The 14,077-nt window shown below is 51.1% G+C and overlaps 1 protein-coding gene across 23 annotated transcripts in view; it reads left to right on the top strand.

The window, feature by feature from the left end:
* The window catches only part of MICAL3 (microtubule associated monooxygenase, calponin and LIM domain containing 3), a 182,579-nt gene extending 169,031 nt beyond the window's left edge, over positions 1–13,548 (top strand). For all 23 annotated transcript variants that reach the window (XM_075602430.1, XM_075602434.1, XM_075602432.1 and 20 more), the window contains 3 exons: positions 3,648–3,747; positions 6,300–6,373; positions 7,815–13,548. In XM_075602430.1, the coding sequence (XP_075458545.1) occupies positions 3,648–3,747; positions 6,300–6,373; positions 7,815–7,999 (359 nt within the window). In that variant the 3' untranslated portion in view covers positions 8,000–13,548. The remainder of the gene's footprint in view (positions 1–3,647; positions 3,748–6,299; positions 6,374–7,814) is intronic.
* Positions 13,549–14,077: the final 529 nt, after the last annotated feature.

Raw genomic sequence — 14,077 nt, 5'->3', positions numbered from 1 at the left:
GAGCGTTGGTTAGTGTCGGAGTAATATCAGCCGTTGTACAATGGTTTCCAGCGTGCGCTTCCATGACGCAGTATTTTCCCGTTTAGTTGCTTGGGCCAGTGCTGCTGCTTTAACGTGAACACAATGTTTAAACCAGGGGGCGGCCAACTCATTCCTCAAGAGCTACCAACAGATCAGGTTTTCAGGATATCCCTGCTTCAGCACAGGTGGCTCTGAGCCTCTGATTGAGCCACCTGTGCTGAAGCAGGGACTGGTTGAGCCACCTGTGCTGAAGCCGGGCTATTCTGAAAACCTGATCTGTTGGTTGCCCTTGAGAACTGGAGTTGGCCACCCCTGGTTTAAACAGACACTGTCCCTCAACACCAGGTATTTGCAAAGACAAATGGATTGTGCGTTGTATAAACACCCCTTTTTTTGTGTTTCTTTGCGTGTGTACCCTTTGCTGTGTGTTCTTGTCCAGCATGGCATGACCAGATACAATATATCTATGGCTATAGCTGCTGATGTTCTTGGTGCTTTTCTGTTTTCGCTGATCCTTCACCCTCCCTCCCATCTAACCCCACATTTTCAGTGCAGATCGGTCCTGATTCTCCCCCACCGCCCTCCCCCCCATCCTCCTTCCTGTCAGAAGGGACTGCAATACAGTGACCTCAAAGGGGTTAATCTCGGGCCCTAGCCTAACACAGACATTTATCCATGTGACCCTGTTATTAGGGGCTTATATTTACTGTGCCACGAGAGGGGGTTGTAAATCCAATTGACATATTGTTTAAATTGATAAACAACTAAGGTTGGACCTGCCCTGAAAATGTGGGGATATTTGACAATTGCACGGCATAACCGTTCCCCCACACTCTCCCCCCCTCCCCCCAAACCTTTGTATCCCCCCTTCCCATGGCCAGAAAGGGCACGTGGAATACAAAGGTACAAAGTAATGAAGCTCAGGACACACTGTAGCAAAATGCCATTCTATGTTTACACTTTGAGAAGCATTTGCCCCCCCCCCCTCTATTTAAAGATATTTCAATGAACTAGAAAGGAGTTTTACAGCGAATAAAACATTTCACCTGTGAGCACCTTCACGTCTCAGGCAAGTCTGTAACCCTAACCACTGCAGCCAGGGATTCTGGGTAATGACATGCAAACGAGCACGCAGAGTTTTAAAAGCAGAGCCGCGTGGTGGGGAAAATGTAGGTGTAGCGTGCGTGTAAAAGATTACCGCGAGGGAGCGGCAGAAAGTCTGCGCTTGCTGAGCGAGACTGCGGGGTTTCTGCTACATGCGGGGGATACAGGGCCATGGATCCCATGTTTCAGCAGGGGGCAGCTCGCACATTACAAACGCACGGCCCAAGGGTTTAGTTTTAAGCGTGAATTCTTTAGCATCCTTGTATTTAAGTACAAGGACTTATAGGGGGGGCGGTTATATGGGGTAATAGGAGGGGTTATAGGAAGCGGTTATATGGGGTAATAGGAGAAGTTATAGGAAGCGGTTATATGGGGTAATAGGAGAAGTTATAGGAAGCGGTTATATGGGGCTATAGGAGGAGTTATTGGAAGCGGTTATATGGGGTAATAGGAGAAGTTATAGGAAGCGGTTATATGGGGTAATAGGAGGAGTTAAAGGAAGCGGTTATATGGGGTAATCGGAGGGGTTATAGGAAGCGGTTATATGGGGTAATAGGAGAAGTTATAGGAAGCGGTTATATGGGGTAATAGGAGGAGTTATAGGAAGCGGTTATATGGGGTAATAGGAGAAGTTATAGGAAGCGGTTATATGGGGCTATAGGGGGAGTTATTGGAAGCGGTTATATGGGGTAATAGGAGAAGTTATAGGAAGCGGTTATATGGGGCTATAGGAGGAGTTATAGGAAGCGGTTATATGGGGCTATAGGAGGAGTAGGGAGCAGGAAGAGGCGTTGCGGGACGGGATTCACGACTCACTTCTGACCTGGCAATGTATAAATTGCCTTTGAAATCCGATTTCATTTTCCCTAGTTTTTCTCCACCCTTTATTTAGCATCGAGTAGCTGGACTGAACCAATGTGCTGACCATTAGTTACACATTATACAGACACCACAGGGAAGTAGAACCTGCTTTGGTCAGTTCCGATTCCCTTAGTATCCAGAGTTAGGGAGCCGGGTCTGAGGTGAAGCCGTCCTCCCCTCCTTTTCTGTGTGTCCCCCTCTCCTCCCTGTCTGTGTGTCCCCCTCTCTTCCCTGTCTGTGTGCCCCCCTCTCCTCCCTGTCTATGTGCCCCCCTCTCCTCCCTGTCTGTGTGCCCCCCTCTCCTCCCTGTCTGTGTGCCCCCCTCTCCTCCCTGTCTGTGTGCCCCCCTCTCCTCCCTGTCTGTGTGCCCCCCTCTCCTCCCTGTCTGTGTGCCCCCCTCTCCTCCCTGTCTGTGTGCCGCCCCCTCCTCCCTGCGCGTGCCGCCCCCTCCACCCTGCATGCCACGCGCAACCCACTGCACAGTGCTCTCTTCCCTGTGTGCCACCCTGTCGTCCCTCTGCACAGCCCTCGTCTCCCTCTCTGCCGCTCCCTCCACTCTGCGTGCCGCCCCCTGTGCATCGCCCTTTCCACTCTGCGCACTGCCCTCGGCAGCCCTCTCCTCCCTGTGTGCCACCCTCTCTTCCCTCTCCTCCCTGTGTGCCACACTCTCTTCCCTGTGTGCCACACTCTCTTCCCTGTGTGCCACACTCTCTTCCCTGTGTGCCACACTCTCTTCCCTGTGTGCCACACTCTCTTCCCTGTGTGCCACACTCTCTTCCCTGTGTGCCACACTCTCTTCCCTGTGTGCCACACTCTCTTCCCTGTGTGCCACACTCTCTTCCCTGTGTGCCACACTCTCTTCCCTGTGTGCCACACTCTCTTCCCTGTGTGCCACACTCTCTTCCCTGTGTGCCACACTCTCTTCCCTGTGTGCCACACTCTTCCCCGTGTGCCACACTCTTCCCTGTGTCTCACACTCTCTTCCCTGTGTGCCACACTCTCTGCCCTGTGTGCCACACACTCTTCCCTGTGTGCCACACTCTCTTCCCTGTGTGCCACACTCTCTTCCCTGTGTGCCACACTCTCTTCCCTGTGTGCCACACTCTCTTCCCCTTGTGCCACACTCTCTTCCCCTTGTGCCACACTCTCTTCCCTGTGTGCCACACTCTCTTCCCTGTGTGCCACACTCTCTTCCCTGTGTGCCACACTCTCTTCCCCGTGTGCCACACTCTCTTCCCTGTGTGCCACCCTCTCTTCCCTGTGTGCCACCCTCTCTTCCCTGTGTGCCACACTCTCTTCCCTGTGTGCCACACTCTTCCCTGTGTGCCACCCTCTCCTCCCTGTGTGCCACCCTCTCTTCCCTGTGTGCCACCCTCTCTTCCCTGTGTGCCACCCTCTCTTCCCTGTGTGCCACCCTCTCTTCCCTGTGTGCCACCCTCTCTTCCCTGTGTGCCACCCTCTCCGCCCTCCGTGCCACCCTCTCCGCCCTGTGCGTCGCTGTGCATGCCGCCCTCTCTGCTCTGTGTGCTCGGCTGCGGGCAGCTCCCACGTTCGGCTTCTGATTTGCTGCATCCATTGCAGCTTCCCTTTTTTGCTGCATCACATTTCCCCCTATTCCCACGGAACCTTTTCTAGCTCATAACCGCGTCTGTCTGTTACAGGGATGGGGAAGAAGGACGACCCCAAGCTGATGCAGGAATGGTTCAGACTGGTACAGGAGAAGAACACCTTAGTGCGATATGAGTCGGAGCTCATGATATTGTGAGTTATCAGCACCACTTTCTATAGGGCTTTCTACAATATACTCTTCTTCCTCTCTCTTCCCCCCCCCCCTCACTTTCTCCCCTCCCCCCTCACTCTCCCCCTCTCTCCTCTCACTCTCCCCTCTCTTCTCTCACTCTCCCCTCTCTTCTCTCACTCTCCCCCCTCCCTCTCCTCCCCCCTCTTCCCCTCTCTCTCCTCCCCCCCTCTTCCCCTCTCTCTCCTCCCCCCCTCTTCCCCTCTCTCTCCTCCCCCCCTCTCTCTCTCTCTCCTCTCACTCTGCCTCCCTCTTCCCCTCTCTCTCCTCTCCTCCCCCTCTCTCTCCCCCCTCTTCTCCTCTCTCCCCCCTCTCTCTCTCCCCTCACTCTTCCCCTCTCGCCCCCCCCCCCTCTCTTTTCTCCCTATCCCTCTCTCCCTCTCTCCCTCCTCTTTCTTCAGGTTTTTATCATATATATATTTCTCGCTCAACCCCCATGAAAATGTGCACAATTGTAGGTCTATTATGTAGATTAACACTATGTAAGAAGCACAATGTAGACAATTAACTGATGTTAACTAAATTGATGTCACTATTATGTCAACAAGTAGCAGATACCCTGCAGGAGGTTCATATTCATTCAACGAGAAATAGGAGTTTTTCCTATGTGTTAAACTGTTGTAATCAAAGGCCTATGACATAGTAAAATCAGTGTCGCTGAGGCGGGCTGAGCCGCGCTGAACAGATGCACAAAGCCCCTGCATCTGTAATCAGCGCGGCTATAGTTTCTCCCTCCGCATGCTTGCTGATGCGTGCGGAGGCTGAGAAAATATGAAGAGACAGGCAGGTTTGAAATTTTGCCGCTTGGGGGAGCGGAGGCGCTCCCATCCAATGGGGCAGCAGCCTTTTTTTTTTTCCTACTGTGTCGGTGGACAGCAGAGCTCAGCCACCAGACCAGCACAGAGGTGTGTGTGTGTGGTGTGTGTGTGGTGTGTGTGTGTGAATATATTTATCAAAGTTGCACAATGTTAATAAATAATTTATTCTCACATGTCTTTTTTTTTTTCATTTTTAAAATATTATATAATATACACACACACACACACACACACACACACACACACACACACACACACACACACACACACACACACACACACACACACACACACACACACACACACACACACACACACACACACACACACACACACACATATACACACACATATACACACACACAGGTTCCCCAGTGACACACAAACACACAGACTACTTCAAAGTGACGCACACACACACACACACGCACTGACAGCTACCAAGTGACACACACACAGTGATACCCGCCTCCCAAGCGCGCTTGCTGTCTCCTCCTGGTAGAGCGAGCGGCAGCAAGCAACAGCGAGCAGCAGCACAAAAGTGTTTACTATGTCCCAGGCCTAATGGGAAACTCTCCGATTACTATAAAGTACGATTCAAAGTGTGTGCTGAAAATGTCGTCCTTCTGCCGAAACGCGCGAAGATGAGAACGCCGCTGTGTGATTGCATAAACCATAACGCGCTGATCCAGCTGCTCCCATCTCTGAACAATACATTGTTTTACTAATTCATTTTTTCAGTCGACCGTCCTTTATCAGGAAACGTTTTACGTCAGCGTTTTGTACCATATTTCTTGCTCTGTCTCGAGCACTTTATAACGCGCTTATCTTCTTCGGTAAACACCATTTTGTAACTATGCACTTGATGAGAATCACCAATTCCAAAGAATATTTATTGGATTATCAAATAATTGTTAAATGTTACAGGCATACCCCGCATTAACGTACGCAATGGGACCGGAGCATGTATGTAAAGCGAAAATGTACTTAAAGTGAAGCATTGCCTTTTCCCACTTATCGATGCCAATACTGTACTGCAATCGTCCTATACGTGCATAACTGATGTAAATAACGCATTTGTAACAGGCTCTATAGTCTCCCCGCTTGCGCTCAGCTTCGGTACAGGTAGGGAAGTGGTATTGCTGTTCAGGACGTGCTGACAGGCGCATGCGTGAGCTGCCGTGTGCCTATTGAGCGAGATGTACTTACTCGCGAGTGTTCTTAAAGTGAGTGTCCTTAAACCGGGGTATGCCTGTATAATCTACTGTGACAGGCCTATAATGGCTCACATAGTCATGACAATTTAGTGATTTTTCTGCAAAATATGACGCAGAATAAGATGTCGCGTTTTTGCGTGCGTGTGTGGTGGTGTAATGACAGATCTTAGCTGATTATCTTCTGAACTTTGGGGATCTCCCGCTCCTGTCCTGGTAAAAATAATCTATATTATTGGAGATTTGTGGTTTTATATACTGTATGCAAATTCCAGAAAAATCTAAAAGAATCAAAGCTGTCAAAAACACAAACCTCTATTTAGATTTTTTTGTTTCCAATTCACACTAGAAAGCATTAAATAAGAATTGAACCTCAGACCCCATCCCTGTCACTGCTATGGGAGGGGCATTTTAAAAATGGCTGACATGATTTTTTTTCTATTAACGGATTTTTCTTGACTGGTTTTTTTTTTACTTGCTCAGTGCCCGAGAGCTGGAACTGGAGGATAGACAGAGCCGGCTGCAGCAGGAGCTGCGAGAACGCATGGCCGTGGAGGGTAAGAGACGCTGCAATGGGACATCTGCAATTAAAGTGTGGGGATAGTGTGTCAGGGCGTGCGGTGCAGGATGGAGCTCGGTGTATGGAGGGTGCAGGGTATAAGGAGGGTGCAGGGTGTAAGGAGGTTGCAGGGTGTAAGGAGGGTGCAGGGTGTAAGGAGGGTGCAGGGTGTAAGGAGGGCGCCGAGTGTAAGAGGGCGCAAGAGGAAGCCGGGTGTAAGAGGAAGCCGGGTGTAAGAGGAAGCCGGGTGTAAGAGGAAGCCGGGTGTAAGAGGAAGCCGGGTGTAAGATAGAGCCGGGTGTAAGAGGGCGCCGGGTGTAAGATAGAGCCGGGTGTAAGAGGGCGCCGGGTGTAAGAGGGGCGCCGGGTGTAAGAGGGCGCCGGGTGTAAGAGGGGCGGTTTTCTGACCCTCTTATCGCAGGCCGGTTTTCTGACCCTCTTAGCGCAGCCCGGTTTTCTGACCCTCTTAGCGCAGCCCGGTTTTCTGACCCGCTTAACGCAGCCTGCTGTTCTGACCCACTTAACGCAGCCTGCTGTTCTGACCCACTTAACGCAGCCTGCTGTTCTGACCCTCTTAGCGCAGCCCGGTTTTCTGACCCGCTTAACGCAGCCTGCTTTTCTGACCCGCTTAACGCAGCCTGCTTTTCTGACCCGCTTAACGCAGCCTGCTTTTCTGACCCGCTTAACGCAGCCTGGTTTTCTGACCCGCTTAACGCAGCCCGGTTTTCTGACCCGCTTAACGCAGCCTGCTGTTCTGACCCGCTTAACGCAGCCTGCTGTTCTGACCCGCTTAACGCAGCCTGCTGTTCTGACCCGCTTAACGCAGCCTGCTGTTCTGACCCGCTTAACGCAGCCCGGTTTTCTGACCCGCTTAACGCAGCCCGCTGTTCTGACCCGCTTAACGCAGCCTGCTTTTCTGACCCGCTTAACGCAGCCCGGTTTTCTGACCCGCTTAACGCAGCCCGCTGTTCTGACCCGCTTAACGCAGCCCGGTTTTCTGACCCGCTTAACGCAGCCCGCTGTTCTGACCCGCTTAACGCAGCCCGGTTTTCTGACCCGCTTAACGCAGCCCGGTTTTCTGACCCGCTTAACGCAGCCTGGTTTTCTGACCCGCTTAACGCAGCCTGGTTTTCTGACCCGCTTAACGCAGCCCGCTGTTCTGACCCGCTTAACGCAGCCCGGTTTTATGACCCGCTTAACGCAGCCTGGTTTTCTGACCCGCTTAACGCAGCCCGCTGTTCTGACCCGCTTAACGCAGCCCGGTTTTCTGACCCGCTTAACGCAGCCTGGTTTTCTGACCCGCTTAACGCAGCCCGCTGTTCTGACCCGCTTAACGCAGCCCGGTTTTCTGACCCGCTTAACGCAGCCCGGTTTTCTGACCCGCTTAACGCAGCCCGGTTTTCTGACCCGCTTAACGCAGCCCGCGCTTGTTTCTGCAGATAACCTGAAAACGGAGCAGGAGCTGTCGGACGAGAAGAAGATCCTGAACGAGATGCTGGATGTGGTGGAGCAGAGGGACGCGTTGGTGGCGTTACTGGAGGAGCAGAGACTACGTGAGAAGGAAGAGGACAAAGACCTAGAGGAGATCATGTTGTCTAAAGGCCACAACTTGAACTGGTCCTGAGACCCCCTGACCCCCCGACCCCCTTCTGCCTCCTGATACCGGAGCTGAAGCTGGCAGACCTTCCAACCAGCAACATTTGGGGCACGTAGGGGGGTTTCCTAAATCCTGGGATTGGAACAAAGCTGCCCCGGCTGGGAGACCGCGCCACGCGTGGGAATGTTACCTGCAACTGCTCACCCCCCTTCAATGCCAGAGGGGGCTGCACCGGCAGAGAAGGGGTTAAAAAGCTAGAACTTCCTTACCGGAGCCAGATAACGAGGTTGCCATTACTCAGATACAATGTGCCCCCAGCACGTCACAGGACTGATTAAAACTGCCGTTTATATACAGGTTTACATTTTGCCGCCATGTGTAGTGGTGCCGAGTATGCATGTTTGATTTTCTTTTCACAGCTGTTGAACCCCCCCCCCCCCTCCTCCATCCTCAGTTAACCCTTTGTGCACAAGAGATGTTTACATGGATGACTGGGGAAGTTGCGCAGATTCTGGCCACTAGGAGGCGCCTCCGGTATAATTCCAGCCGCTCTTTATGTAGCTCACGCCCCATCGCTGTACTAAGAGGCCGAGGTCATCGTGTGTTTGGTCCACGAATCTGTTTAATGCAGGGGTGGCCAACTCCAGTCCCCAAGGGCCACCAACAGGTCTGGTTTTCAGGATATCCCTGCTTCAGCACAGGTGGCTCCGTCAAAGACTGAGCCACTGATTGAGCCACTCGTGCTGAAGCAGGGATATCTTGAAAACCTGATCTGCTGGTAGCCCTTGAGGACTGGAGTTGGCCGTCCCCTGGTTTAATGAGTTTGTTACTGACATAAAAGAGCAGAACTAGGGGATTTTATGAAATTGACATCCTGAGAAACAGAATTTTAATTTAGAATACATTGTGTGTGTGTGTGTGTGTGTGTGTCTGTCTGTCTGTGTGTGTGTGTGTGTGTGTGTGTATATATATATATATATATATATATATATATATAATGTATTTTGGGGTGATCAACGTTTGGGTCCCCGACGGGCCCTTTGATTCGTTCAACACCCCAAAATAATTGACTTTGCATTGGAGCAGTACTGCTCCTATCTTTATTTACCTTGCACCTCCCTATAGCCTCTTTTGGAGTTTGTTTTCCCCCATGGACTAATACAGGGGATGCCCAGTCCTCAGCCCTCCCCCCACCCCCCAACAGGTCGGGTTTTCAGGACATCCCAGCTGGCTCAATCAGTCTTTGACTGAGCCACCTGTGCTTAAGCTGGGATATCCTGAAAACCTGACCTGTTGGGTGGGGTTTGAGGACTGGCGTTGAGCACCCCAGGACTAATATATATCCCTATTATAACATTTTAAAAAAGAATGTAAAATTATTGCTTATGCAGCCACCTCTGGGTTGGAATCCTTGTTGCAGATGTTTGGTGGTTACCCTACACACGGGTCAGTGATTTGTGAGAAGTGGCGCAGAGTCGAGTGTGAGTGGCGCAGAGTCGAGTGTGAGTGGCGCAGAGCCGAGTGTGAGTGGCGCAGAGCCGAGTGTGAGTGGCGCAGAGCCGAGTGTGAGTGGCGCAGAGCCGAGTGTAAGTGGCGCAGAGCCGAGTGTAAGCGATAGAATGACAGACCCTGAAACTTCGCCCACAAACTAATGTGGCAGCCCTGGCAGCGGGACTGTATACATGATCCATGTGTAGTGTGCAGTAATCACGTCTGGAATGGGAGCGCTCACTGTCACATTCATTTAAACGCAGTCGCCCTTTGACCCCGTTTGATGCCACAAAGTGCTTTGCAAAAACCCTCCCCTCAAGGGGTTAACTTTCATCTTTTTAACCTCCGCCAGGGAGAAGTATTTTTTTGGGGAGAAGATGGAAGCGTTTCCTTTCCTCCGTGGCTGTCCCGGTGCCACGGATTGCACGGACACGTTCTTCCAACGCCGTCTTTTTTTTCTTTGGGGGGGGGTTAGCTAGCCATTTCTTTAATTTCACGATCGGAACCCGAGTAGCCAGACTGCGCCAGGAGTGAAGGCTCGGCCTCTGTTACACTCCTTTCTTTGCCACGGAAGCGAGGAGGATTGAGCAGCGACGTCCAGGAATTAGCCGCGTTGCCTTGCTTTCTCGCTGGCAGGGAAGGAGTTAAACGGGAACGGCCAACTCCAGTCCTCAGGTGCCACCAAAAGGTCGAGTTTTCAGGATATCCCTGCTTCAGCACAGCTGGCTCAGTCTGAGCCACTGATTGAGCCACCTGTGCTGAAGCAGGGATATCCTGAAAACCCGACCTGTTGGTGGCCCTTGAGGACTGGAGTAGGCGAGCCGTGCTCGAAGCATTTCCAGGTCCTCCTCCCGAAATAATTATATTTATCATTATTTAATGTTTGACATTGGACACATTTGCCAATCCTTTTTCTCTCCGCGCAGTGAAATCCTCGTCTTGCGACAGCGACGATGATGAGTGCGACGGCGGCTTAAATGTGGGGGCAGTCTTTCCCCGGAGCTCTGCGGCTTGGGCCATTACCCCCGCATCGCGTTTCTAAAATCGCCCCTTAGAAAAAGCAGCGTGTTGTGCAAGTCCCGTGTACTTTCCTGTTATACTAGTTCCACCGGAAAAAGCCCGTTCCCGTTTCCTAAATGATTAAAGAGTTATTTTTAACAGTGTAGATAAGGTGTTACATGCCTGAGCGCTTTCATTTTATTGCAGCCCCTCCGTTTTGTCGGGACTGCAGCTTTAAAGTACCCCCACTCTACACATGTATGAAATGTTAGTTGTGTAGCGTTGTCTCAAGCCCCCCACCCTTCCAAACAGGTCAGGCTTTCAGAATATCCCAGCTTCAGCACAGGTGGCTCAATCTTTTCCTGCTTCAGCACAGGTGTCTCAATCTGTTCCGGGTTCCGCACAGGTGGCTGGTTGAAGACTGGACCTCTGATTGAGCCACCTGTGCTGAAGCTGGGATATCCTGAAAACCTGACCTGTTGGGGAGGGGGGCTTGAGGACTGGAGTTGAGCACCCGTGCGGGCACAGATGGCATGGGGAGGTCTGTGTTTTGAGGGAGTCGCAGGGCTTTGGACAAGACGAGACGTTATTTTGATGCTCCCTTCTGGTTTATTTAACATGCCAGCGTGTCTATTTCATTCTGTATTTAACATGACATGCCCCTTTTACGCTCTCCACCTCTGGCAACACAAGGGTTAATGACCCTGCCACAGATCTACATGGCATGCCCCCTATCATAACTACAAAGTCTCACTGCCTCCCCCTGGCTTTCTTGTTAAACCCTTCACTGCCAGAGCCTTACGTTGCAATGGGTTGCAGGCCGCTGCCAGCTAAAGGGTTAAATTGGCCAAGCTATTGAGTTGACACTGGAAAATTGAGCAGTCAGAGACCAGTCCGATAATGCAGGGATACTCAACTCTAGCCCTCAGACACATTCCCACCCCCCCAACAGGCCAGGTTTTCAGGACATCCCAGATTCAGCACAAGTGGCTCAATCAGAGGCAGTCAAAGACTGAGCCTCTAATTGAGCCACCTGTGCCGAAGCCGGTACCTAATTAAGACACCTGTGCTGAAACTGGGATATCCTAAAAACCTGACCTGTTAGGGGGGGTATTGTAACCTGCCAAATAACTCCAGGTCAGCAGCAGGGTGATCCAGGTATCCACGAGATCCCTTACCAAAATGACCCAGACCTGTGAGAGGATCATTCTTAGGCTGCGCTTATAGTGCCGGCGACGCGACGCTCGCTGGAAAATCAAATAGAGATGACTTCCAGCGATCGCGACAAATCCGTCGCGCCTAAGCGCACGCATGGCGGCAATGCATTTGTTTTTTCCGCAACATCGCCGGCACTATATGCGCAGCCTTACAGTGACACGGATACCGCGAGTTATAATATCCTCTGAAAAAAGGTCGTTTAAAGGGTCTATGGACAATCAGAGAGGGACTTTGTCAGCAGCTTCCTGTGCAGGGAGTGGCCGGCATAGAGACCTCAGGGAGTCAGAGACAGAAACGCAGATGGCAGTGAGCGGGATATCAAGTAGTGTTCGGGTATCTTCAGATAATCCGTGTTCTCCATCTACAAATATAACGGGGTTTCGGCAGCCAGACACATCAGTGTTAAAACTGCGGATATTCAGGTTCTGGCTGTGAATATACAAACTTCTTAATAGACAACTTTTTACCTTCATCTCTTTACAGGGATTGTCTCGCCGCCACTTCTGTGTAAAGGGAGGTGCAGAGCCAGCAACCCACGTTAGGACAGTTTATTTTATCGCAAGTGCAAAAAAGGGAGAACATTTAAAAGTGAAAGAACCCATGTGATGTTTACATATTCGCACCAAGACACTGATATTTGCAGTTTCAAGCACCCATCCCGTATAGCAAAATAAGATTACATTTGTTATGCCGTGAAAGCACTTGGGCATTGAACATCTTCTCTGCTTTTAAACAGGTTTTATAGTTGCTCAAGTTTAGGCCCATACTCCTTTCACGAGTTAAGGCAGGGGTGCGCAAACTTCTGGTGCTGCGCGCCCCTGCCTGCTCTCTCCCCCCCCTTACCTTAGTGCTGGCGTCAAATGACACCGCAAGGTCGTGTGACATCACGGGACCCCGCGGCGTCATTTGACGCTGTGTTGCCATGGCGACGCGTCGCCCAAAGCCATCTGGATCACGGTAAGTGAGTTACACAGGCCTTGTGTGGTCCCCCGGCATTTAATTTAAATGCCTTGGGGAAGAGCGCGGAGCCTCTAACCACCGGGCCCCCCCCCCCCAATTTGCGGACCTCAGTGAGGAGGCGCTGCTGAACAGATTCAAATTTTTAAATATGTTCTCAGATGTGAATTTAATCTAACTTTTCCCACAACAGCAGCTAAAAAAATGAGGGTCTGACACTGCGATGGGAGTGCAGGCTGAAAAGTAAGGGCAAACAGGGGCAGGCTTTAACCCGCAAGTGCCAAACTCCAGTCCTCAAGGGCTACCAACAGGTCAGGTTTTAAGGATATTCCTGCTTCAGCACAGGGGGCTGTCGTTGACTGAGCCACCTGTGCTGAAGCAGGAATATCCTTAAAACCTGACCTGTTTTGGTGGCCCTTGAGGACTGGAGTTGCCCACCCCTGCTTTAACCACTTCACTGCTGCAGTGGCTAGTAATGCATTGCAAAGCAGTAAGTTGCAGGCCTCCATCCAGCAAAGGGTTAACACTGCATGATATTTAACCAGAGCCCAGAATCGCCTTGCAAGACATTGCTGTTCTCTCTGGCAGTGAAAGGGTGGTCCTGTACAGATAACTTTGCTTTTATGGCTGTTACAGAATCAACAACCATTATTAACACCTTCCCTGCCAGGTGTCTCTGCCGTGTCCAGCTCTGCGATCCTCTGCCAGCAAAATGTTTCAACGTCACTGCGTTTCCTGTGTCACTTTGTGTCGTTCCTACACGCCCGCAAACTAAACCCTAAACACCCGCCCTCCCCCAAAAAAAAACACCCCACTCTGCCATTGTTTTCACGTTTTTTTTTTTGTCAATTAACTTATTTTGTAATACTTGAAAGACGAGTCGTTTTTATACATAAAGGATTGGAAGAGTTTTCCGTGTGCGTCTTATTGTTCGCCGCATTTAATCGCCTTTTAGTTTTACAGGTATACGGGTTCCACGCCGGTAATTAGGCCAAAATGTTGAAATATTACTGGGGTTCCCAAGTCTGGTCCTCAAGACTCCCCCCTCCCCAACGGGCCAGGTTTTAAGGATACCCCAGCACAGGTGGCTCAATCAGTCCCTGCTTCAGCACGGAAGGCTCAATCAGTCCCTGCTTCAGCACGGAAGGCTCAATCAGTCCCTGCTTCAGCACGGAAGGCTCAATCAGTCCCTGCTTCAGCACAGAAGGCTCAATCAGTCCTTGCTTCAGCACAGGTGCCTCTATCATTGACTTAAAACCTGGGTTGGGGGAGGGGGACTTGTTAAAATAGACACTTTATTTTTTTAACCCTTTCACTGCAAGAAGGGCCTGCGCTGTAGTGTCCTGCGCCAATATCTTGCTGGTCTCCACGGTAATGAAGGGGTGAAACTTCTCAGCAACTTGTATGGGCGACACAGAGAGCGCTCAGCCTGGGTCTTCT

The sequence above is a fragment of the Ascaphus truei genome, chromosome 5, assembly GCF_040206685.1.
Source record: "Ascaphus truei isolate aAscTru1 chromosome 5, aAscTru1.hap1, whole genome shotgun sequence".
Taxonomy (NCBI): Eukaryota; Metazoa; Chordata; class Amphibia; order Anura; family Ascaphidae; genus Ascaphus; species Ascaphus truei.
Note: the sequence above shows the minus strand (reverse complement) of the source record. Positions and strands in the feature narration are given on the sequence as shown.